At 29.9% G+C, this 26,802-nt stretch overlaps 2 protein-coding genes across 2 annotated transcripts; both read left to right on the forward strand.

Moving 5' to 3' along the window:
* The first annotated feature begins 3,084 nt into the window (after positions 1-3,084).
* LOC115703757 (putative UPF0481 protein At3g02645) lies at positions 3,085-5,493 on the forward strand. The gene has a single exon (XM_030630991.2). The coding sequence runs from the start codon at positions 3,206-3,208 to the stop codon at positions 4,925-4,927; it is 1,722 nt and encodes a 573-aa protein (XP_030486851.2). The 5' UTR covers positions 3,085-3,205; the 3' UTR covers positions 4,928-5,493.
* Positions 5,494-10,312: 4,819 nt separating this feature from the next.
* Positions 10,313-14,805, forward strand: LOC115704919 (uncharacterized). Its single transcript, XM_061109983.1, has 8 exons — positions 10,313-10,826; positions 10,898-11,085; positions 11,279-11,463; positions 11,538-11,822; positions 12,504-12,570; positions 12,739-12,911; positions 12,998-13,325; positions 14,059-14,805. Exons 1-8 carry the CDS (start codon positions 10,739-10,741, stop codon positions 14,428-14,430), a joined length of 1,686 nt encoding a protein of 561 aa, XP_060965966.1. The 5' UTR covers positions 10,313-10,738; the 3' UTR covers positions 14,431-14,805.
* The last annotated feature ends 11,997 nt before the right edge of the window (positions 14,806-26,802 follow it).

Raw genomic sequence — 26,802 nt, forward strand, 5'->3', positions numbered from 1 at the left:
TATTATATATCAAATTAATAAATATTTACCTTATAAGCGCAATCCGGTGACCAATTGCAATAAAAATACGACCATTATGCACACACAACAACATAATATTAATAAAATGAAAAAATCTAAAAAAAAATTTACAAAAACAAAAATAAAGCAATGTACATTAATAAAATGAAAAGAAATCATATTTATACATTAATAATGGACATTGAGATTCAACGTTTTCTCCACCAAAATCGGTGGTCAGAGTTATACCACCACCTTTTTTTAAATGAGTTCGGTTACAGTGATAGACGGGAAAAAAAACCAAACTTTTTTACTGTATAACTTTAAGTATTGAAAATGGAAAATTTTAAAAGAAAAATGGGGTAAAATAGTGTAGAAATAAGATAGATATAGGATTTTTTAGTGGTGGTTGGCGAGAATTTTGTGTATTTCTCTTGGTTCTGCTATGGGGTGGTTGCTTATCACGCTAAAGGAAGAAGACGAAGTGGGGAAGATGAGTTTGAGGGTTGTATATATATATATATATATATATATATATATATATCTTATGCCATCGGTTGTTAGGAAATAACTGATGGCATAGACGCACACGTATCAATAAAGTATGCACATATGTTGTCTATTTTTTTCTAATAATAAATAACCGACGACATAGGTGTAATAAATAATGCTGAATATTTTTCAACCCCCAACCGACTCTAAAAGGTATAATTAATTTTTACACCTATGATTTTTATCAAAAAAAATGCATCAAAATGTCAATTTAAACTAGGCGGGTATTATTACACCCTTTAGCTTCCCTTTTTAGAAAATGAGTTGAAAAACAGCCTCTCTAAAAACCTATATTATAGTAGTGAGGTATGTTAATTTTGTTTTAATGTTAGTATTATTTAATTAGCTTGATCAATATATATTGTTTTGGAATTTGAAGCATTACACAGTATGAGATTTGAGTTTCTATACTCATAATTTTTTTTCTTGACAAAATACTCATAAGTTTTTAGTGAACAAATGACGTGGAAAATTTACTATTTTTCTAAAATAGAGAACCTTTAAGTTTTTTTAAGGAACTGTACTAAAAATACACTATAGTTATAAATATTTTTTTTTTATTTTAAAATTTTTTATAATTATTCATACTTTATATTTATAGAATAATATTCATTGCTCTAAATATATTTTATTAATTATTTTAGGATTTTAATAATTATTTTTGTATGGGAATATGTGTATATGTTATTATTATATATTTAAAATGAATAAAATGTAATGAAATTTTAAAAAAAAGTGAGATTTCAATGTATGCTGTAATGTAAAAGTGCGCTGTAAAATAGAGAAGACATAGTTTTAATAGTATACATTGTATTCAGTCGTATTGTATTATATTGAATTAGATTATATATCATATTTATATTTTTATGTAATATTATGTTTAACTTTAGTTTATACTAAAATATTATATATTTAGGTATTTATAAAAATTAATACTATGTATGGTTTTACATAAAAAAATATTGTATAAAATAAAATTTAATATAATATTATATAATACAATACAGTATAATACGATGTGTCAAACGAAAAGAAGTTTTGGGTGCTTAATCTACATTATTAGGAGTGCTTAATCTACAACATACTACCCATCATATGCTTTAGTGTTACACTAAATACTTCATACACTATCTATCATATATACTTTACACTATAATACATATATGCTTCATATATATCAACCTTTCAAAAATAGAACCATTATTTCTATACCATCCGTCGACATAAATTTTGATAGAAGAGCTTCAATTATTACACTCAACTTTGGTGTAAGGCAGATATCATGAGTAATAGCTAAGTTGTTATCTCATGTAATTAGACCCATTTTCACTTATAGGAATAAGTTACTCAACACAATGTGAAACTACTTACTTTTGAGGATTAAGGCATATAAATTTAAGCAATTTATAATTTTATACCTTTATTCGTTAACTAGAATTAAAATATTAACTATATTATTTTAATAGATAAGGCCAACTAATAAAGTTTGTTATTAATGATGGTACGTATAATAGACAAAATATTAATATTCTTATAAAGAAAATGCTAAAGATTATATCAATGGTACCTAGGCACTACTATGTATGGTATAATTAAGTATATGATTTTACATACTTTAATTTAATAATTAAATAACCGGGAAGACACCACATTCATACAAAACATAATTAGTATATATATATCTTTATATATTAAAAGTGCCTATCTAACGGCATTTCTTGGTTTAACATTCTTGGTTTAACAGAATATACTTAAAAATAAAAGAATATTCTGTTAAATTTAACGATTAGGTTTGATCTCCCGTTAAAAAATAAACCCAATAATTAACCCAAAAAATTAAACAATCTTTTAAATATTAATAATCTCTTTTTAAATTAAAAAAATCATCTTGGCCACATAACTCTCTAACAAACCTATCTTGGGAGAATATTAATAATTTTTTTATTTATTTTTTAAAAAAGAAAAATATAGATAAAATATTTAGAAAAGATAATATAAAAGAAGATTGATTGTGTTGGCTTAGAGATTTTTGGGCTTGGGCTTAAAAAAATAATAATAAAAAAAGATAAAATGGGCTGTAATTAGTATTTACCTTATATGTTTGTGCTTATTTTTAGTTTTATTTTTAATTTTACCACCAAGAGAAGAAGGTTGAAAAATATTAGAATATGAAAATATTATTGGTACTTATTAGTAATTTGCAAAGAATGTGAAAGTCTATAAATATATAGTTGTGTAGCTATTATTAGATATGAAATGAGATAATAGAACTTTTTTCAATTAGAAGATTAATGTACATTTTACTATTAATAACATACATTATTATAACACAACTATATTTTACTTACTAAATATACTGACACATATTTTATTTTTATAAAACAAATCGTTCAAATAATTATACTATTTTAATTATTAATTCAAATAAAAAAACTAAAATATTAAATAAAACTAATACTACGTGGCTTGACACGTAACAATCACCTAGTATATATATATATATATATATATATATATATATATATATATATATAAAGTCTCATAACATATTCCAAACTTCATCACAACTCAATATATATATATAATCCGAAACATATCAAATTCAATCACTTTGTTATTATTTCTTGAAACATATAAGACATAACAGTAAATAATGCCTGCAATCCAACACTCCATTTCCTCTAAATCAAATCCTACAAACTTCAATGAGCATATATGGGTTAAACAAATTCGTCGAACACTAGACGAAGAGCTTGAAGATGATGATACTGAAGTTCCTGTCTCAATTTTCAATGTCCCAACAATTCTAAAGGCAAGTGATCCTGAATCCTACACACCACAAGAAGTAGCTATTGGCCCTTACCATTATTGGCGACCAGAGCTCTATGAAATGGAAAGGTACAAGCTATCCTCAGCCAGAAGAGCTCAAACACTCCTCCAATCTGGCTATAAGTTTCAAGATATTGTCCTAGAATTGATCGACCACGAACACAGGATTCGAGCTTGTTACCACAAGTACTTACACTTCAGTGGCGAAACATTGGCTTGGATGATGGTCATAGATGCCTCATTTGTTCTTGAATTTATTCAAGTTTATGCCATGAAAGAAGGAAGGGTTAGACCATCTCAATTCTCTTCAAGGAATATGTCACACTTGGTTGACTACACAGGGAGAAAGTCAGCTCACAACGCTATAATAAGAGACTTAGTTATGCTTGAAAACCAAATCCCATTATTCCTTTTAAGAAAAATATTGGAATTTCAGTTTTCGTCGCTAGAAGCTGCTGATGACATGTTGTTTGCCATGTTGGTGGGATTTTGCAAAGAGCTTTCTCCATTCAAGATGATGGAAAATCAAGACTTGCCTGAAATTGATGTCTCGGAATGTGCTCACTTGTTGGACTTCTTATACGACATGATCACACCCAAAATGAAACTACTTCAACCACGACAAGATGAAGTAATTCAGGTTGTGGAGGATCAAAGTAGCGATGATAATGATCATGAAGAAGAAGAAGGGAAAGAAAGCTTTTTCAATAATACTAACTCTGTAAAAAAGGTTCTCTCTATAATTTGGAAGATGGTTTCCAAGCTAAACAAAGGTCCAATACGTCTCCTTAAGAGGTTACTTTTCTCTAAACCAGTTAAACTATTTTTGCTACTGCCATGGAAAATCTTGTCCAATCTTCCTGGATTCAAACTCCTTAAAACGCCCGTTGAGTACTTGTTTTTCAATGTAGACAAAGAAGAAGTTAAACCAGAAGAGGAGAATTTTAACAACAAGCCACCATTGATTGAAGAGATTTTTATTCCTACCGTGAGTGAGCTCTTCAAATCTGGTGTTCAATTCTTGCCAACAAACGGTAACCTCTCAACCGTTACTTTTGACGTCAAAACATTTACTCTTTACCTCCCTGCCGTTAGCTTAGACGTCAATGCCGAGGCCATAATGAGAAACTTAGTTGCTTATGAAGTATCTAATGCATCTGGGCCGTTGGTTTTTACACGTTACACTGAGTTAATGAATGGGATTATTGATACGGATGAAGATGTAAAACTACTTAGAGAAAGAGGTATCATTATGAACCATTTGAAGAGTGATAAAGAAGTAGCTAACTTGTGGAATGGGATGAGCAAGTCCATTAGATTGACTAAAGTACCCTTCTTAGATAAGGTCATTGAAGATGTGAACAAGTATCACAACGGGAGATGGAAGGTTAAATTTGGAAAGGTCATGAAACTTTACGTGCTTAATTCATGGAAGTTCCTCACTTTGTTGGCTGCTGTTTTGATGTTGCTTTTGATGGCTTTGCAAGCATTTTGCTCAGTTTATACTTGTGCTCGAATTTTCAATATCGACACCACTGATGATTGATTAAACCTTATTCATATACAATTATAAGTTTGATTTGTCATTTCTTTTTTGTTTGCAACAAAATTACATTGATTGTTGATTCCTTATGTTCGAGTGTTTTTTCTCTTTTACTTCTGTAATGATGAACAAATAAGCAAGAGTGAGTTTGTGTCATCTTTCTGAGGGTATATATCATGATGAAGATCTACTTTGATATATTTGATTTTGGCTTTGGGTTTGGCTTGTAATGACAACAAAGGATATTGCTGTTCGTATTAATTGAATATTTCATTTGATTCTTTTCTGTGATTTGGTGGTCGTTGTTGGCACTTGGCATGCCGATGCTAGATAGTGTGACTAATAAGTAATCACGAGTACTTATATATTTAATATTTAGTAATATATTTGCATGATAGTATATAGGATAAAGAATATTGTATATAGTATTAAAAAGGATGAGCTGGACATGCAATTGTAAAGTGGCATTGGAAGGGGGTAAAGATCTGTATACTCTAATTTAGTCATTATTATAAGAGGGATACCAATGTTAATAAAGTTGGTCAATCTTAAGGAAAGATTTCTATTGCTCTTATATCCCTTATGTCTCCGTTTTATATGTTTCAGTGCATGTTATAAAAACTACAAATGAATAAAACGATCTAACTAGGAATATATAGTTGAGATCGTTAGATAATTTATCATTGTGATGTAATTATTATAAGACACAACACCCAATAAAATGATCTAACTATTAAATCTTATTATTATTATTAGCTAAAGCATTGCTAATTAAGTATCCGTAGTAGCATTACTTATAAGTAATTGTTGTTAAGTATTAGTAGTGTTTTGTACATTTTAATACGTATCACTTTATAATTAGTTAACAATAATATTTTCTTAAAATTATTACATTAAATTATATGAGACTTGATATATAATTATATCAATAGAGATTGACACGTAAGAGAGTGCTAAATATTACTGATCTTTCCTCTTATTGATATTACATAATAGTTATTAATTTAACTTATGTGTGAAACTTAATACTTAATTACACTAATAATAGTATGACACATATAAATAGTGCTAGGTACAACAAATGCATTTTGGCATTTCTTCTCAATTATCTCTTTTAAGAAATTTTAACAAGAAACAAATTAAAAAGGGTCAATTTTATTGTGAATATTTTTCCTAGGAGTATTTAAAATTTTGAGTTTGTAATCGATAAAACTCAATAATTATATCTAGGGGCATAGACACACAATATTAGTAAAATTATACTCTTTTATTCTAATTTTGTCAATAGATTGATATGTTAGTGTATTAAACACAACACATGTATGACCTATATCCTATAGGGCTTGAAATGTGTAGTATATTAGTTACTATTAAATTTTCTTTTAACAAAATTCAAAACTAAGTCTGGTTAAAAATATTTTAAGACACTAATATAATCCGTATCGACAGAATTGGAGAAAAATGATAGTTTTATAAGAAAATTACAGTAAATGGTTCAAAATCATAGAACTATGTTAGTAAATATTCTCATTTCATAACTTGTAGCAAAATAATCCTTTTTAAGTTATTTATTACTGGGAAATTATAGTAAATGATCCAAAATTATAAGACCATGTTAGTAAATATTTTCATTTCAAAACTTGTAGCAACATGACCCTTTTAGCTAGATTATTTATTATTTATTATTTATATTGTCTTTTGTCAAATAAAAAAATTAATAATTTTCTTTCATATTTTTTTTTTAAATTAGAAGCAAATTACTTAAAGATTATGATATAACTATATTAGTTTTGTTAAAATATTTTTTATTTGAAAGTTATGTCAATTTTTTTAATTTTTTATGAGTTGTTGGTATATAGATTTTGTTGAATAATATATTTCTGTTTTGTTGTATAATATATTAATATTTATAGATGATATTTGTTTTTTATTTTACTATGTATAACAGTGGTATATAATTTTATTAGCATAATATAAATATTTTAATGTATGCATATAATTTTATTGGCATGTTACATATATTTAATTATTATTTTTATATATTTTAATTGTATGATATATATAATTTTATTTTAAATAATATTTAATTAGCTTCTATTTTATTATATACAATAATGGTATATAATTTTGTTATCATGGTATATTTTAATTGTGGTATATAATTTAGTTAGTATAGTATACATATATATATTAGTAATATATATTTTTCTTATTATTATTGTTAGTATATATGTAATATGTTTTGGTAAATGGTATATGTATTTTTTGTTATACGGTATATCATGTTTTTTAAATAATATTTAAGTTCTATTTTCTATTATACTTTTGTTGACATGATATATAATTTTATTAATATCTTATATATATATATTATTGTGTAGTATATGCTTTTTGTTATATGGTATATAAATTTTAGTGGGTAGTATATTATTTTATTTTAGATCATGTTTAATTTTTATTTTATATATAAAGGTAATATATAATTTTGTAAGTATGATATAATTGTTTTATGGTTGTATATAATTTTGTTAATATGGTATATACAATTTTTTTAATAATACTATATTATTTTGTTTTATTTTTTATTGTAAGTATATATGTACTTTTTGTTGTATGGTATATGGCTTTTGTTGTTTATTGTATATCATTTATCTAAGATGATATTTAGTTTTTATTTTATTATATATATAAATTTTTTGGTATGTATAAATATTTTAATAGTGGTATATATAATTTTTTTAACATGATATATATTTTTTTGAGTATTAATTTAGTATTATTATAATTTTATTATTACGGCATATTAATTTTTAGTGATACGATATATCAAATATTGTTGTATATGTTTAATGATTTAATATATTTATTCATTTTTGTTACAATATAATAATATACAATACTAAAAAAATTATATAAATTAATTTAATTATTATATATATTTTTTTAAAAAAAATAATATGTAGTAAATGTATTTTTATAATTTTTATCAGTTAATTTATTATATTTGGCAATTTTCTTAATTTTTTTTAAAAAATAAGATATTTACTAACTTAGTTTTCAAATTTAGGATCATTTTACATCTTACTCCAATTTTATATATTAATATTGGGTACTTGCTAAAGTAATTATTGAATTTATGAGCAGAAAATTTTATTATAGTACTTATACCTCAAATATCCATTCTTATTATTTAGGATGAATAGAATGTATTTTATTTTATATAAAAAAAGAAATTTTATTTGTACCCTTTATAAGTATTAAAAAATAATTAATTTTAATATGTTTTTTGGAATTTTTTTATCACATTATTTTCTTTTAATATCAATAGTTACTATTACTTTATGTTCACATTTTTTTTTAAATCATGTATTATTTCTTTGTTTTTAATAAAATTTTATATAATTTTTTTTTAAATTTTTTTGTCTTAATATTTAAAAATATATTTTATTTTTATTTTATCAGTATATTTTTCAAAAAATAAAATTATTAAAATAAAACTCCCAAAAAAATTAGAATTTCTAATGGATTTTAATTAAGAAAGTCTCAAAGATTTAGAGTAGTATAATTTCCTTATTTTAATATAATTTTTTACTATCTTATTCTACTCAGTAATTAAAGAGAATCCGTACAGTATTTTAACATGATTATTATTTGTTTATATGTATCTTCCTTTCTTTGAATAACTGATCTAAGCAGTGCTAGCAAGTTTAAAATTTTATTATTATCGGATAATTCTTTTCCATTAAAAAAGATGGAACATTTGGAGTGGTTACAAGGACTAGGAATCTAGAACTTTATAGCCTTTATTCTTCTTCTTTTTTTTTTTTTTTTTTGATAATTCTTTTATAGCCTTTATTCAAAGTAAGGTCCGAGGTACTACCCATTTTGTAGCGTTAATTAATTGCATTAAAGTTCAAGTTGCTCGCAAAGTTGATTTTGAGAAATGTTCAAAGATATTCTTTGATTAAATAATTATTAGCGTTGTAGGAAATTTAAGATAGAAATTTACTATCTTGCCCCTACACCAACAAAACAAACAATCAATTTCCAAGGTCAATTTCGACCTTTAACTGTTCCCTTTGACTTTTCAAAGTCAGATCCAAAACGTCCTCGTTTTGTCTTTGAACAAAACCAAAGAAGGGTTCGAGAATCTTCTCATTCACTCCCTCACTCTCTGAAATGCTAGAAACCCTAGCAGAGAGTTTCTCTCTAAGAAACTAGAACCCTAGCCCTTGCAAACCCAGAAATCAAACCCCAAACACAACACCAAGATCAGATCTACAATGATCTGATCTATACACATATACACACACAAACAGAAAAGATTTAGGGTTAGAAAACACCAGAATTTTTCTCGAAGTTCACCAATAAATTGGCTACGTCTCCGTTTGAGCTGCTCCTCAAAGATGAGAGCTCGATTCCACTAGATCTTGTTGTTTAGAAGTACATCAGAGGAGATTCCAAGTCACAGGTAACTTTTTCGACTGGTAATCTCTATTTTAGTACAAGTTTAAGTGTTTAATCTCTCTCCCTAACAAAGTCTAACTCTCTGTTTGTTTTCTTGTACATGCGAGGTCTTTTCCTTCTTCTCCTTCAAGTTCAGAACACCTGGATCTTGAAGTGAGTTCTCAACCGTGTAGATCTAAGCTTGAGTGCAGGTATATATAGATCTAGGGTTTCTGGTTTTATTTCTGCATGTGATAGATAGTTAGTTACAGAAATTAGTTAGGTGTGGATTTAACCAAATCCATTCTAACTAATTTCTGTTAGGGATATTAGAGACCGAAGGTCAACTTAGAGCTTTTACTTGTAATTCCTTTTCTGTCCTTTGTATTTATTGCATTGAGTCTTAATATCAGTGTAAGTGGAGGTTTACTCCAACAAGCATAATTGTATAAATTATTTTTAAAAAAATATTACTGACTAATCGTAATACTAAACAACATGTGTCTAATAGCAATATTTTTTATTTTTAGAAATTAAAGTTCTTCATCAGCATTCATCAGTAATTGGCCTCTTTCTTTGACTAGTCATTCATTTTTCTAATTAAATTAAATTATTAGCATTTTCTTCGGAGGTTAATAAATTTTATTTTAATCACAATTTGGTTAGCTTGTTACTCCTTAGCTGTGTTATTTGCTTTAAGCTGATTGGTGTGGTGAAAAAAATTGAGCACTGGTTTATTCAAAAAAGAAAAAAAGTATCAATAGCCTTTAAATTTTATTTGAATAATTATTACAATTTAGATAAAAAAATTTAATCAGCACGACAACCATTGCCACTGCCACAAGTTGTGAGTTGTGAGTGAAATCATTAATCAGAATTTACAGGAATTTAAAGGTTTTTTTTTTTCATTTAATATAGGAGTAAGTTTTTTCTTATAATGTTCTTTCTAATATTAAATACAACTAACTCTTTTTACACTAGTGACTAGTGATTGTACAGAGACTAGTTGTCATCTTATTATTCCAAGTAGCAATTGCCAATTTTATTTGTAGGAGACAAACAAGCTAAGGACAAGAGTGAGGAGACTATAAGCCATTATTCATAGCAGGTGATTGCTGGTCAAATTGGACCAATTCATAAGTCATTCTGCTAAGGACAAAATGAGGTATAGTAGTTAAGGCCGGACATAGAAGATTAACATTGGAAACATCTATAAACATGTAATAAAAGAATAATGGAATCCCTGCATCAATTTGCACTTCTTCTTCTCAAAAATACAGATTACACAGGAAACTTTTTTTAATGCTCTAATGAAAACGCAATAAGAGACTATTGTTAGAGCTGATTAAGTACATTACTAATACCACGATGCTATATACCAAGTTACAACCCTTTATTCTGCTATTTATTTTCTCAGCCGTCTCTTCACTGGGTTGGGCAACTCCAAGTCATTATGGTATTAATATTTTTTTCTATGTTTTCTTTTTCTTTTAAAACTATAAGAATTGATAATGATAATGATGACAGAAGAGAAGAATAACGGCATGGTTTCATGGAGTACTCAAAAGCATCTTCTTGAGGCAACAAATGCTAAACCAATTTCACAGAACTCGCCTCTGATATTGGCTGCCGAGAGAACACATAGAAAAGACCCTAGTAATGGTTTTAACTATTACAAGGGTGGATGGAATATTAGTGAAAAGCACTACTTTTCTGTAAGTCTTTTAAAATATATTGAAGTTAATTTTCCTACAGCTATGAACTTGTCAAAAGTCAATTTTATCATATCATCATAATCAATGTTTAGCGAGCCATTCTATTTGGCACCTTAAAAAGTCCCATTACCAATATTCTTGTTTGTTTGTTTGGCTTGTAATCTAACTGGTTTCATGAACAAATGATTAACAGTCAGTTGGGTTCAGTGCTGCTCCTTTGTTCATAATAGGGGCAATTTGGTTTGTGGGCTTCGGTTTGTGCATGTTGGTCATTGGTCTTTGCCAATGCTTCTGCCAATACCAACATTATTCTCACTATTCTCGAACTACCTACTTACTCTCCCTCACATTTCTCGCAGTGTTTACCATTACAGCAATGTAAGTTACTATCACTTGCCTTGATATATCTTTTTTCATGCTATAACCAATAATAATAATTAAATTTGGGTCAGAATTGGATGTGTTGTACTGTATTTGGGGCAAGGGAAGTTCCACAATGAGACAACAAAGACATTGGAGTACGTTGTAGAGGAAGCAGAGTCAGTTGTGGAGAGTCTTGAGAATGTGTCAACTTATCTAAATGCTTCTAAGAATGTGGGAGTGGCTCAGTTCTCACTCCCTGCTAATATCAAACAAAGAATCGACAGTGTTGAGAACAAGATTAATGCTTCTTCTACTATTCTCCAACAAGGAACAGGGGACAATGCCAACAGGATTCGACATTTTCTAGATTCTGTGTCAGTAAAATCTATCTATACATAATATATTACATGTTTTACAAGTTTTTGCAATACGCTCTTGTGTTTTTGCTTCTAAATATATATAGATTCATTTGTTTTTCTTTTATATGATTATATCAATTTTATTTAGCTAAATAATTTTATTGATTTTATTGTTATTTAGTAACCGAAGACATATATATTTTATGAAAATGTACCACAAAATTTCCATTATAGTTTTACTCATAAGGCTAATTAGTAATTTTTCTCTTTCAACTTTGACATGTACTAAATCGTGCCCCCTAAATTTTTTTAGCCGTTAAAAATTCCTCCGAACTATTGAGATTGTTAAATTTAAGAACTTTTGTCTAATTTTAGTAAAAAATTCTAACATGGATGAAAGTTTAAGGGACATGATTTAGTACATATCAAAGTTTGAGAGGCATGATTTGGTAAATATCAAAATCTGGGGAGCATGGTTTAGTACATAAACAATCACTGAAATAGTAAAATTGAATGAAATTAGACAAAAATCCTTAAATTTAACAATCTCAATAGTTCGAGGGAAATTTTTAACAACTAAAAAAGTTCAGGGAGCAAAATTTACTACATGTCAAAGTCCAAGAAAAAAATTACTAATTAGCTTGTATTTAACATTCATGTTAATTTTAAAGGTATCTTTTATGATGTGCAATACAGGAGAGTGGCTCTTATTATATTCTCGGCTGTGATGCTGTTGTTTGCTTTGTTTGGTTTTGGTAAGCTTGTACTACTCACTAAAAAAATGTTGACTATATATATATATTGTATATGTTTGATCTTGATCTCATAATTTGATTGTGATTACCACAGTGCTTTCAGTTCTGGGTATTCGTTGTCTCCTACATGTGTGAGTGATAATCATTTTTATCTCCCTTAATTGTTTACACCATGTTTAATTAGGAGGTTGAATAAATTAGTAGTACAATGCTATTTTTTACTTATAAAAAACAAAAATCATTTTACTCTTTCCTTCTCATGTTTTCCGCTTTACAGATTGGTAGTTATTGGGTGGATCCTTGTAACAGTAACTTTGATTCTAGGTGGGGTATTTCTTCTTCTTCACAAGTAAGTTCTACATTAATAATGTAATAATGAATAACGTAATAACTAGACTCCTTAATTCTTTTATGTATTCTATAATATGAATTCAGTGTAGTGGGAGACACTTGTGTTGCAATGGATGAATGGGTAAGAAACCCAACATCCCATTCAGCTTTGGATGATATTCTCACCTGCGTTGATAATGCCACAGCCCAACAAACACTATACGAAAGCAAAGATGTCACCTTTCAATTGGTCAGTATCGTTAACCTGTTCATCACCAAAGTATCAAACTTTGATGCTCCACCTCAGGCTGGACCAACCATTTACTACAATCAATCTGGTCCATTGGTTCCTATCCTTTGTAATCCATTCAATTCTAATATAACTGATCGCCAATGCCCTAGTATTGAACTCAGTTTTCAGAATGCTCAACAGGTAATAATAAAACCAAATCAATAAGAAAATTGTATTAAAGTGTGTGGTATTATTTCTTAAATCCCCAATCAAGATTCAATTAGCTGTTTATTAACTAACTTAACTGTCAAATATGACAGCTAAGTATCTCGAGTCTTTTGGTCTATATAAAGAGGATTACTCATCTTATTTTACAAGAGAGATGAGTAAAGAGAGAAGAATAAGAGAGAAGAGTAAGAGAAAGAATAAGATAGACACAACACAATAAAGAGAGAAGTTAGAGTGACAAATTGAGAGAGAGCTGAAATTGGGGAGTTGTATTGAGCAACATTGTCAATTATGTTGGCTTGGGTTAGTGAGTTAATGAGTATTGAAGGATTACACCATGGACGACTTATTGTGATTATTTTCTTGTAGCTCCTGAGATTGATATTTTTAATTCTCATTATCAATAAAGATTGGTAGCAATACTTTCAAACTGAAGTATGACCAAGTTCACATTGAACTTAGGATCGGAACTAGTATAATTCTCATGTGTTGTTGTGTCTGGAAGCTATCTAGATTCATCTGTGTTTATCTTTCTGGTTTATAATATGTGTTTGCTGGTTTTTAATTCTTAATTTGTTTGTTTTGATTTAACTTTTGTTTGTATTACAGAGATTAATTCCTATATATTAAAGCTAAATTTCCTACAAAGTTATTTACTTTTATCTCTTATCTAATTAAATTGAACCATTTTTTTTCTTTTTTCTAGGAATGGAAAAAATATGTATGCGAAGTTTCAGTAATTGAAGGTATTTGCACTAGTGTGGGTCGTTTGACCCCAATTTACTATGATCAGTTAATGGCAATTGTAAATGTGAGCTCTGTGTTATACAATTATGGGCCTTTCCTTGTGGAGCTGGGAGACTGTACTTTTGTACGGAAAACCTTCATGAATATTAGTTTAAACCATTGTTCCGGACTGAGAGACAACAGTAGATTGATTGTTATTGGGCTAGTTTTGGCTTCTGCTGCAGTTATGCTTTGTTTGTTCTTATGGGTTTTCTTCACCAAAGAAAGCAAACATGGAGGTTATGATAAACAGACTCAACAAGATAGTTTCTCTGTAGACAGAAAAATATAACCTAGCTAGTATTGATCGTGTATAACTTTTTAATAGTTAATCATGTTATTGTAGTAAAAGTAATTATGTACTCATACTGATACTAGTACATGAACATCGATCCTTTTACTATAAAGTTGATCAAACAATTATTGATTGTTTATTTATTTATTTATTTATTTTGAGAACACGTGAAAAACTAGTGAACTCCAATGGACACTTTGACAGGACCAAGACTAGGACAAGATGATTTTATTAATGAACAGCCTCAACCAACACAAGATGCTACACTATCAAGAGAACCAAGCCACCACACCTTGTTCTTAGTGTTTTGCACAACCATAATTGGCCAACTCAGCCAACACAAGATGTTACACAATGAAAATAACCATCTAAAATATTATGTTGAAAACATCTTCAATTATAGAAAATTTGACGATTCATGCTTAAAAATTGTTCATGGTCTTTTAATATGCCACATTGAAATGCATAAAAATTTAATACTCTAAAATTAATTAAATCCCAAAATACCCTCCTCATACCTTCCCTCTTTCTCTCGCCCTTCTCTCCCTCTCTCTCTTTAACTCTCACGAAACTCAACCGATACCCAAGACCACAAAACCAAACCAAACCAGACCCAGACCAAAGCCATAACCACCGCACCACCTCTGGAAAAACCCAATCAGAAGAAAAAACGCAAAAAAAAAACGAGAGAGGCCGTGAGAGAAGACGACGACGAGGCCTTGCGACTGGGGTTCTAGGTCTGTATGTTCGACGGTAGGGGTTCTGGGTCGGGGTTAACGCCGGAGAGTGAGAGAGTTATAAAGAGAAGTTTTTTTGAAATGTAAAGGTATTTTTAGGAGGAAAAGATATTAAATGTATATATATATATATACTATTTCTAATTGGGTGGTATATTAAAACAACATGTTTTACATTTAAGCATACTAAGCCAAATTTCCCTTTAATTATTTAGAATTAATTTGTTGCTAATTAAATTATTAGGTTAAATTAATATAATTAATCTAAATACAATTAGTTTTAACTCAACAAACAAGTCTTCACAATAGGGATTGAGGAAATAACACTGTATATCTATTTTTCAATTTCTATTTTTATTTTTACCTTTCTTTTATTATTTTTTAATTTACACCCAGTTTTATAGGTTATATCCTTATTATGTGCATTAGGGACTCTAATTTTGATAAGTTATGTGAGATTATATCTAGTATTTTAATTATAAAAGATGGTTTTTATCAATTAAAATTATCTTCCAGTTATACTTGGTTAATGTGTAATAAAAAAAAGGCAGTTCTCAACTTAGGGAGTGCTAGCTAGTATAGAGGAGGGTTGGGTCCAGTATCTCATAAGAGTGTACATCGCACTATAAGGAAAAGATCTTTTGCCGGCGAAGTTCATGAACTACGCCGTTAAAAGCAATTCATGCACCTCGCCAGCAAAAGGTGGCCAATTTATTCCCTTGGGTAACACTTATACCGACCACTTATTTTGTCGGCACAAGTGTGTGATAGGAGTTTCCTATCAACTTAGTATAACAGCACTACTACAAAAAGTATAATTCACGTCGGTTTTTAAGTGTCACTTAAAGAATTTATGTCAGTTTATAAAACCGACGTATATACCGTAGTCGCAAATAGTTTTTTATTAGCGATATTTTCAAAACGACGTAAAAAACAATTTTCGACATTTATAAACCGACGCTAAATATACACTCTTCTTTTTTATCTTCCACGTCGGTTTAGAAATGACACAAAATTATTTATGGCATTTCTAAACTGTCACTAAAAACTTATACCGTCGGTTCTAAAATGGCACATAAATTGCTGAAATACTTTTTTTTTTACCTATTGCGTCGGTTATAAAGTGAAGCATAAATGTAGAAAAGGAAAAATTACAAATTTTCATATAATTTTTTCCCTGCATTATTTAATTTTAAAATAATTTTATATAATAATAAATATATAATACAAAAAAAACTTTATACGAAAAAAGAGAGAATAATTCTGATATTTCATTATTCCTACTTAGCTAAAATATCAAGTGGCTACACCTACACATTTATTGATCATACTGCATTATTCCTACCTAGCTAAAACAACAAGTGAATACCACAAGTACAAAACGGTCCAAATACTTAAAACAGCACTCAACCTCTTCAAGTTTTGACATTGTGACAAATCCAAAGCCACAGGATTCTCTTGTCCATGGATAAACCACAAGATGCACATCCACCACCTGAAGAAAAAAAATATAACAAAGTTTTTATTAGATTTTAAACTTAGATACATGCATACACGCGACACAACTTTAGATACAAAAAGATAAAAAATAGTGTTGTTAATAGTCAAAGAACAGTACAATCACTAAAAAAAAAACTAACTCGTTCATTTTTTCTGGTCTCTACTTGTCTAATTTTATTCAAGATAATAAAATTCTTATCAACAATGATCTAAACACACCTGCTGCACTGCTGGCAAAAACGCTGCTCGTAGCCTTCGATAGTAACCTTTGGAGTCTTTGAGTGAGTTTCACAAACTTTGTGGCGTCTATGACAGTCCCAGATTTGATAAGGTCTGAATCGCAGCCATCCACAAGGCAAGATGAGACTTGGATTTCATTGCTTGAAGATAGCCCTCTTGTCCTCTTCAATGGAATTGAGGAAGAAGATGACTGCATCAGAATATTAAATTATGTACTTGCAAAATATTAACTAATTATAGATAGGCAACATAATAATTACTTCATTGTACAACAAAAAGAGTACACTTCAATTACTATCTATGATCTATGATATGAACTAGTAGTAATAAAAGTTATAAAAACTATATATATACAACATAATAGAGCAATTCTTGTAATTCTTCTATCATGCTTTTCTGTATAATCCTAAAAGAATAAAATTATAGATATATTAGTAGATGAAATCAATTACTGTCACTTCTATTACTTGAAATATGAATCCTATATCACTTAAATAGAGCCAAATTGAGCTTTTAGTACCAATAAGAATCAAATTCAAGTGCCCAAATAATTTTTATACTAAAAATTAATTCTATCATTTACTTAATAGTAATGTCAAATCTTGCTAATTTAGGTATGCCTCAAGTGTCCGAACAACTTCGGTATGCCCATTTAGTCTAGTAACATCAAGCGGACAATCATCATTTTGCACTAAAGCATTTGTTGAAACATTAACCAGCACCTTGATTTTTTAGGATATGATCAAGAAAAATAAACAGCTCATAAATATCTTAATTCACTTAGTGTCAATATTTCAGAATCAAGTCCTCAAAATTATTGTGTTTTACCTTATCACCATTTGCTATTGTGTAATTAAGGTACAATTACAATGTGGCTGATGTAAGATTGGCTCAATACATGAAAAAAGGTGTTGTAGATGGCCTACTGATAAGTTGTGTGTCATCATGTTCCAATCTTTGGGAACTTATCATGGATGTTGGGACTGGCTTTACAAGCCAAGCTTATGAACTATCAAAACTAGTAAATATATTATGAAAATACAATCATTTTACTCAAAACCCTCTCTCGTAGTAAACATATTTTATTAATTTATGCACAAGTCATAAAACAAATATAATGAAATATGTACGAAACCAATTCCCTCATTCAAAAGTACAATGAGCTCATTAAAAGTTCAATTCCTAATATAACGTAGTGTTACAAGCAATACATATTTCAAATATATCACATTGAAATCATTGAATCGAAGATAGAAGACAGATGACTTACTTTAAAATCAGGTCAAAAACAATGCTCTCTGAGAAACTTTGAGATCTGTATTAAAAAAAAAAAAAGTAAACACACAACAACGTTGTTTAATATACACTAAAAATCATAAATACAAAACAAAGAATGCCTGAACTTATGAGCTCTCAATGCTCATAGAATGAAAAAAAAAAATTAGAAAATCAAGCATAGAACGAACTAATATTTTATTTTACTAGATTTCTAAGATCAACTTCAAAAATTAAGAAATCTGAAGATCGGTAGCTAAGGAGTTTTCCGAAAAATAACATTTTAGCCAAATGCGTATACTCCATTAATCTGAGCATCTAAGCTCGTAAAAAGCAATTGCAGCACCCAAAAAAATAAAATCTAAAAGCAAAAACTCCAATACTAAATTTCACACAATCAAACAATAGAACTTACAAAATTAAAATATTTACAGATATTTGTTTGTTTGTAGCGAAATACTCACATCATCCACTGTCAAGTTCTCTAAAAAATAACTAAATGAGTAATTAAAAATAAAATGGCCACACTGTAGAATTATTTTGTTTTAAGAGTAAAACATACCGAATTCGAAACACACTGGTTTGGAAGCCTCTATACCGCTCGTAACAGCTATCTATCCAGCTCGAGATGAAGGAAATAATTCAAATAAAAATAATGGTTTCTCCAACTCTTTTCCCACCGTTCCCGCGATTTTTTCTCTCCAACCAAACAAAATATTATTAAGAAAAATACCAGACCTAAATAGAAGGCGAGAATGAAACACTGAGGAAAAAGGTATTTACCAAAATGAATGCAGATATCTGAGAGGAGGAGAGAGGGGAAGAGCCTGAACCTGTCGCCGTAAGCTAGATAAGACGACAGAGTTAGAGTTTCCAGTCGGGTTCAGGTGAGGCGGAGAAAGCCAACTATTCATCCATATCAGACACACAACGATACAAAGAACTACAATCAATCCCGATTTTTGAGGATGAGATGGGTGCGATTTCGAAGAGAACAAAAGGGCGCGGTTTCGAAGAGAACCAAAAGGCCAGGTTTCGAAGAGGACGGAGGAGCCGCTGTTTCGCCAGAGCAAGTTTGAAGATATCAGGGTTAGGTCATAGTGAACAATAGGAAGATCTAATTAGCTTTTAGGGGTTTTCCATTTTGTTGCGACGGTTTTTATCTCTCACTAATCGTTTTTTGCGTCATTTTTAAAACCTCGCTAACATAATACTCGAGTGTTAATAACATACGTAAAATGAAAAGTAATTTTTTTAATTTTTGCTTATTCTCGTCAGTTTACTTTTTACCGTCATTTATTAAAAGACGCAAATAGTATATTTTTAGTGTTATTTTTAAAGAGACGGGTCAATTGTTGGGTTACTATTCACGTCGGTCAACGCTATGAACAGTAGCGTTGACCGACGCAAAAACATGTTTTTGTAGTAGTGCAGTAGCAATTATAGGAAAATAGTGAGTTGTATATTGATATAGAAGAAGAGAATAACAAGTTGTTGGGTATTCGAAAGACCCAGCTCTCTCCCTAAAGCTAAAAGCTCACTTAACAAAATAATTCTCTACCTCTTACCCTCACTACTCACTCATATATATAGCATTAATCCCTCCCATTACAATTACCCAATTACCCTCTTTATTTATTACTCTAAGGCGTAACAATACCGCCGCCCGAAATTCAATTTCTCCTCAAGGTGAAAAACACAAGCCTCCACAACAATTTTGGCTCGTCCTCTGTCAGAGAACCAAGTTAGCAGGTGCACATTGTTCTCCCTACAAAAGAGAAGACTCCAATTAACAAGTTGGCCTCGCTCGAAAAACCAGCTGAGTAGAGTTGTATTTCTTCCTGTTGTCGGCAGAAACAGGGGCTGTTGAAATATGGTAGTAGAGACAGAATTCTTCAAATGGACATACTGGCATTTATGCAACCAAGGAGCAAACAAGTTTAATTTGTGAGTAACAAATTCAGAGACATCCACTGCTGCCCCATGAAATGATGTTCTAACAACCCAATCAAGAGAGCAACAACCATTTGAGTTTGCCACATTTGGCAGTGCTCCACTTCTTTGAGCAGCTGCCAACTTTTCTTGAACGAAATTCACTTGAAAAGCCACTTCCATCGTATATTGCAGAAGAAAAACATTTAAAAGTTGTGTCCAATCAGCTTCCTTAAACCTTAGCCATATAGAAAAACTCAAAAGGGTATTGTTCTGCCCCTGTCGTAAACCCAGTGACCACCAAACACTATGTGGTTTAGTTGAAGCATAGAAAATACAAACCTCTCATCTACAGAAGCACTCTTCTCAACAAATTTGAGCTGATGTTCTTCCTGTCTTCCTCGATCAAGTACCAACCTAAGAAGACTTATCGTGTGCTTCTCCGATATCAGTTTATTCCCAACCATATATCTCATTTTTGGACCCCAACAAGCCAAGAAAGAGGAGAAATTGAAAGAAAATTTTTTGAGTGATAGATAGACCTAAGAGAACCCCTTCCATTTTTCAAACAAGCTAAGAGAAATGAAGAACACAAGACAAAATTCCCATAGAGAAGAGATTGGAGAGCTCGACCCGTCTCCCACACATAAAAGAACCAAACTGATATAGAACTTACAGATTTTGATGGATCGACAGGAGGGAAAACTCGAGAAAACTGAAGTTGTTTCTTTCTCATGGCTAGAATCACGGTAGCTACCGCTGCCATGTGCGACACCAGAAAAAAGATGTTCGAGTTCGAGCTTGGGTCCTTCCATCCATGGTAGACGTTGAGGGTAAGAGAAGGTACCTGGAAAGACTCCATGTCGTGACAAAGAGATGAAGAGGAAATAGGAAATTGGACCATCATATTGGGTTGTACCTTACTTGGGTCCCAAAGGGCAAATTCATTAATTGGAAAAATTAGGTCAAGGCATGTGTTATAGTGGGTTGGATCAGGAGTAAATTGAAATAAGTTGGGCCGTATGTGGCAGAGAAGAATGCCACGTGACCTTTCATTAAATGACACATGTTCTTTGATGATGCATTGTTTGGGCTTTTTTTTTTGAAGAAATATTGGTTAAATGGGCTGCACCAGGATCCCATTAGACCTGCCCATTGAAATGATGAGTGAAGGTAAGGGTTTTGCTTAGGTGGGCCAAGTTTGGTGGGTTTGGATATGGACGAAGAGTTAATGAAGTGGGCCTTATATGATAGGGCTTTGAGAAGTTTGTTTTACAGAAGTCATCTCTCGCAGTCACCATCTTCAACATCATCTCATCAGCGTGAATAGTGGGGTCTGTCCTTAACGATTTCTGACTCATCCCATTCGACGCCGATGATGGAACCGCCTCTAGTAATCTTTTCTCCTCCAACGCCAACTCCTCCGGTATCAAATCCTACAAATATTTTTCTTCCAGCAACGTTTTCCTCTACTGGTTCTTCTTCGACGCCACGTCTTCACATCGTTGCCTTCCATAAGTTGATCGAAAACCGTTAATGGACTGTTGAAGCTCCGATCGCGAGGACTCTCTGGCACATCAATGGAAGAGGATGATCCACCGTGAGACTCAGTCTTCTCTGACATTTTCTTCGGTGAAATCATTATCTCAAGCAGCGATGGTATCTCTTCCTTCAGCTCATCTCTAACAAGATTGCAAGTCTTGGTATCTCTTCCTTCTACGCCATCTCCTTTGGAAGATTTCCAAAGAAAATATCCCGAAGGAACGTGTCTGGAATACCCACTACTTGTGCAGCAATCGGATCGAACTGTTTTTTGAACTCCATCACCGAACTTGTATATCGGAGAGCCATCAACCGATTGAATGGATCGTTCTCGATTTTACCGCAACAGTTGAACAGCGTGATTCGAAACTCCAACCAGTGCTTGATCGGATCTTGCTCTTCTACCATCTGAAACCATAGTCGAGCAACACCCTCTAAACATTTTTCAGCAACTACTATTTTTTCTTTCTCAGGAATCTGATTAACCCGAAAGTAGTCTTCTATGCGATGGACCCAACCAAACGAATCCTCACCTTCAAATAACGGCAACATTGGTATTACCGTGGAGGACCAGAATCGTTGCTCTGATACCATTTGATAGGAATTTCCTATCAACTTAGTATAACAATAGCAATTATAGGAAAATAGTGACTTGTATATTGATATAGAAGAAGAGAATAACAAGTTGCTGGGTATTCGAGAGACCAAGCTCTCTCCCAAGAGCTAAAAGCTCACTTAACAAAATAATTCTCTACCTCTTACCCTCACTACTCACTCATATATATATAGCGTTAATCCCTCCCATTATAATTACCCAGTTAATCTCTTTATTTATTACCCTAAGGCCTAACAGTGTGTTAGGGTTTATACCCTGAAAAGCCTGTAAAGATATTTATGATTATTAAATAAAGAGTAAACATTTGATGTATGTGTGAATGTTAAATTTTTATTGAATAATTTATATTGAAAGAATCTTTATTCATATATGAGGTTCTGGCTTGTAGCTGTATAGAGAACTAAGACCACTTAGCTATGAATAAAACAGTCACCAACATATTAAAATTATAGAATCTTTAATCAATGGTTGCTAGTACGGTTCACTGATGTGTTAGCCCTAAATAAAATTTTATTTCAATGTAATCTTTTCTATTCAATTATCAATAAAAAAACAGATTTATTTTTATTATTTATTTAGTGTGTTATTTAGTTCATGTGATCATTTATATGTTTATTTGATTTATAAATTCATCCAAATCCATATCACATCGATTTTCTTGTTTATTGTGGCAGCACAGTGGAAAATAATCAAGACTGTGTGATTAAATGTATTGTATGATTTATCAATACACAGGGTTTAACTGATAGGATAATCTACAATGTAGTTTACTTGCACCTTGGATAAGTGCTATGTCCTTTCTAGGGCACTGATTAAAGTAAACTTGGGTTGGATACATGGAGTATGCATTGAAAGGGACAGATATTAAACTTGAACTAGATATGATAAACTTACCATAATATCTATCCAATTAAATCTCACCTAGTTGATCCTAGATCAAGTGATCTCAATCCTGATATGGTTAGGTTCTAGTTCAGTTGCATTATTTGTGTTCTTAAATCTGTTCCTTAAAGTCGACCAAATGGTTCTTCTCGTGATATATAGGTTAAGAACATGGTAGTTCAATTGAGTGAGAGCACTAATCATAGATACAGAATCTATAGCATTTATCTAGATATAGAAGTCAGACGATGATTTCCTTCGAACTTGGCTTAACAAAGATAAATGGTTGAGTACTCATTTTAGTGATTATATTAGTTCACTGAAATATCATCTATAGGTAGCTAAGTGTTTTAAGGATAAAATATATTGAAGGGTGTAACGGTAAATTAATCCCTACTAAATGTAAATCATCTATAGAGGACCATTGATTATTGGGATAATAACAAATGGATAACCTCATAGCGTATCTATATCGTGAAACATATAGAGTGTTCTATATAATTGAGAGTGTAATTCCAAATCGATAGTGGTACATGGAGGAATTAATAAGTTAGAAAATTTACTTGGTAAATTCTAGATTTGCTTATTGGAAGCTCGGTTATATAGGTCCATGGTCCTATACTAGTTGGACAAACTACTTGTAAGACTTAGTTAATTGATTTTAATTAATCAATTATAATTCTAAAGTTAGACTTTGTCTAGTTTATGAATTTTCACTAAGATATGGCTTGATTGTGAAGAAATAGATTTTTAGGGTTTATTTGTTAATTAAGAGACTTTATAGAGTCTAATTAATAAATAATATAAATGACAATTTTATTTGATAATTAATTTTAAACAATAAATAAATAGTTTTGGCATTTATAGGATTGAAAGTGCAAAAGTGGTATTTGTGAAAAATAGATAAATGATTAAGAAAAATGGCTAAAATCTAACTAGTGATGGAACCACATAAGGGCCGGCCACTTAACCCTATTTTTGCTGTATTTTTATCATTTTTTTATTCCAAATAATTCAATCCTAACCCTAGTACAATTAGTATAAAAAGAAGAGTAAGGTCTCACTATCCAGACTAATGCTTCTACAGCTTTAAACCTAGTTTTCATTCTGACAGACAACTAGTGTTTTGAGACTTCTTCGTCTTCTTCTTCTTCTCTCTTCTAATTCGAAATTCTTAGTCTTCTTCACTATCAAAATTCGAGCCTTAGTGATTGAGTGCATGCCCACCCATAGCAAGTTAGTCCTCAATCATAGTGTGAAAGACTGTAAAAAATCCAAACAACTGAAGGAGTGTCGGGCTCAGATCTTGGTGATACTCTGCTACAGAAAGGATACAAGGGTTAGAGATCTGAGCGGAAGGAGTATTTTAATTCTGCTGCAACTAATGTAAGGTTTCTCATACCTTTTATGTATTTATTTTATATTATTTTTGAAGTTCATGTTTAGGATGTTAAAAACATACTTGTTAGTAAATGTAGGTCCTCGTAAAATATATTCCAACATGATGCCCATTCTTTGGTGTAAGTAATCTTGGTTCACATTACAGATGTAGTGAGACATCTATGTGAAGGTACTGTATATAATACAGATCATGTCGTTTATCGTAAAGACCTAATTCATATCATAATGATGATCAATAGTAGATCGGCCTAAATCCTGAGTTATCATGAACTCCTGTTCATGTTATTAATTTGTTTGATTCACTCGTTAAAGTTTCTCAGAGAGGATGATTCTTACAACTTCTATTTTGGGAATCTAATAATATGGATGGCTGGGAACATGATGTACAATCATAGAATCCTAACTTTCCTAACGGATCGAATGTTGGTTCTCTTTAAGTGTTAATTCTGGAACTGGAATGTTGTGCACATATTCAGATAAGATCTTGAATTAAACTTCCACTAGGGAATTAATTAACTAAGGGATAAAAAAGTAATTAGAAGGGTAAAATGATATTTTGACCAAAACTTATTACGAACAAACACATGGAGGGCTAATCACTAGAATTGATTATATCAATGGACACTGCAATTAAACTCAGTATATATAATTCTATAATTACTAAGAGTGCAATTATATATTTATAGTAGAGTAATTATGAAATTAATAAACAATAAATTATTTAGTTGGTAAGACTCACTAAATAATAATCTAGTTTATTGGAGCTTAAAATTATAGGTCTATGGTCCCTAAATTGCCACCTTAAAATACTGTCGAAGGTAGGGATAAATATTTGTATAAAGATGTTTGAAAAGAAAATTTATTTTGAATTGGCAAAATAGTAATTATTTATTTTTGTAATAAATAAATAATTTTTTCAAATTAATTATAAAAGAAAACGATAAAAAATTATTAAGACAAAATTTGTTAAGACAAGATTTATCAGGACAAAAGTTGTTAGGACAAAAGACACCAACTTTGTCCTAAAGACAATGGTAGGGGCCTATGACTTGTTCTGTCCCTATGGGACTTTCAAAATTTATTTTGAAATTAAATAAAATTATAAAAATAAAAAAAAAATATTTAAAAATTATATTATAAATTTTGAAATAATTTTTATATTTTTAAAAAAGAATAATTAGCAAATTTTACCCCTGAACTTTCAACAATATTGATTTTGTCCCATAAAATATACGGCTTGTTAAAAATCTCCCTTGAACTTTTACATCTACTGAAATTTAGTCCTTCTGTTAGGTTCCATTTCATTATTCCGTTTAAATGATGACGTATTTTTGTAAATTAGCAATTTTGCCCCCTAAACTTTGATAACTATCAAATCGTACTCCCTCAAAATAAACATGAGAAAGATTTAACACTTTTTTCAGTAAATCTTAAAAAATTAATTTAGATCTTAAGAAAAAAATTATTTTGAATGATTAAAAAAATTGAATAATAAATTAAAATTTTAAAACTAATAAGCGATTTAAAAGGCTATTTATTTTTTATTAAAAAATTCATTTAGATATTAAAAATAATATATTAAAATTTTAATTTTTGTAAAACTAAATTTTATGGGAACAAATTTGAGTATATTTTATTTTTCTCGAAAAATATAGATTTGTTTAAATAAACATAAAATCTTTTTAGTTTAATTTATAGCTTTTTTTTTCCAAAATAATTTTATAATTTTATTGATTTTTTAAATATTTTTCTTTATTTGTTAAGATATGAGTTTATAAATATAAATATGTTTGTTTTTTTCTTTAAAAAATCTTAGTTTATTTAAATTATTTATTAGATTCTCAATAATTTTGGTTTGATTTTTTAAGATACTTGATTATAAATAAAATAAAGTTTGAAAATAATTCTTTTAAGAATAATTTAATTTTTTTTTAAAATAAAATTAATATTTTTTTTAATAATTTAATATTTTTATTAAGTTTTTTAATAATTTTTTTTTTCTAGAATTAATAGAATATTATAACTACTTTTAAAAAAATAAAGTATTATAATTTTCAAAATTAAATTTAAAAAAAAAAGTAAAATTTTGTATTAGTTAAAGTTCAGAGTAAAATATTATTTTTAACGGTAAAATAAACAGAATCTCATACAAAAAAATATAATTATGTATTTTAGGGAGCAAAATCAAGTAGTATTAAAAATTCACAATTCAATTCAATGTATAAAAATGTAGTTAATTGTAGA

Source organism: Cannabis sativa, chromosome 1 (assembly GCF_029168945.1).
Source record: "Cannabis sativa cultivar Pink pepper isolate KNU-18-1 chromosome 1, ASM2916894v1, whole genome shotgun sequence".
Taxonomy (NCBI): domain Eukaryota; kingdom Viridiplantae; phylum Streptophyta; class Magnoliopsida; order Rosales; family Cannabaceae; genus Cannabis; species Cannabis sativa.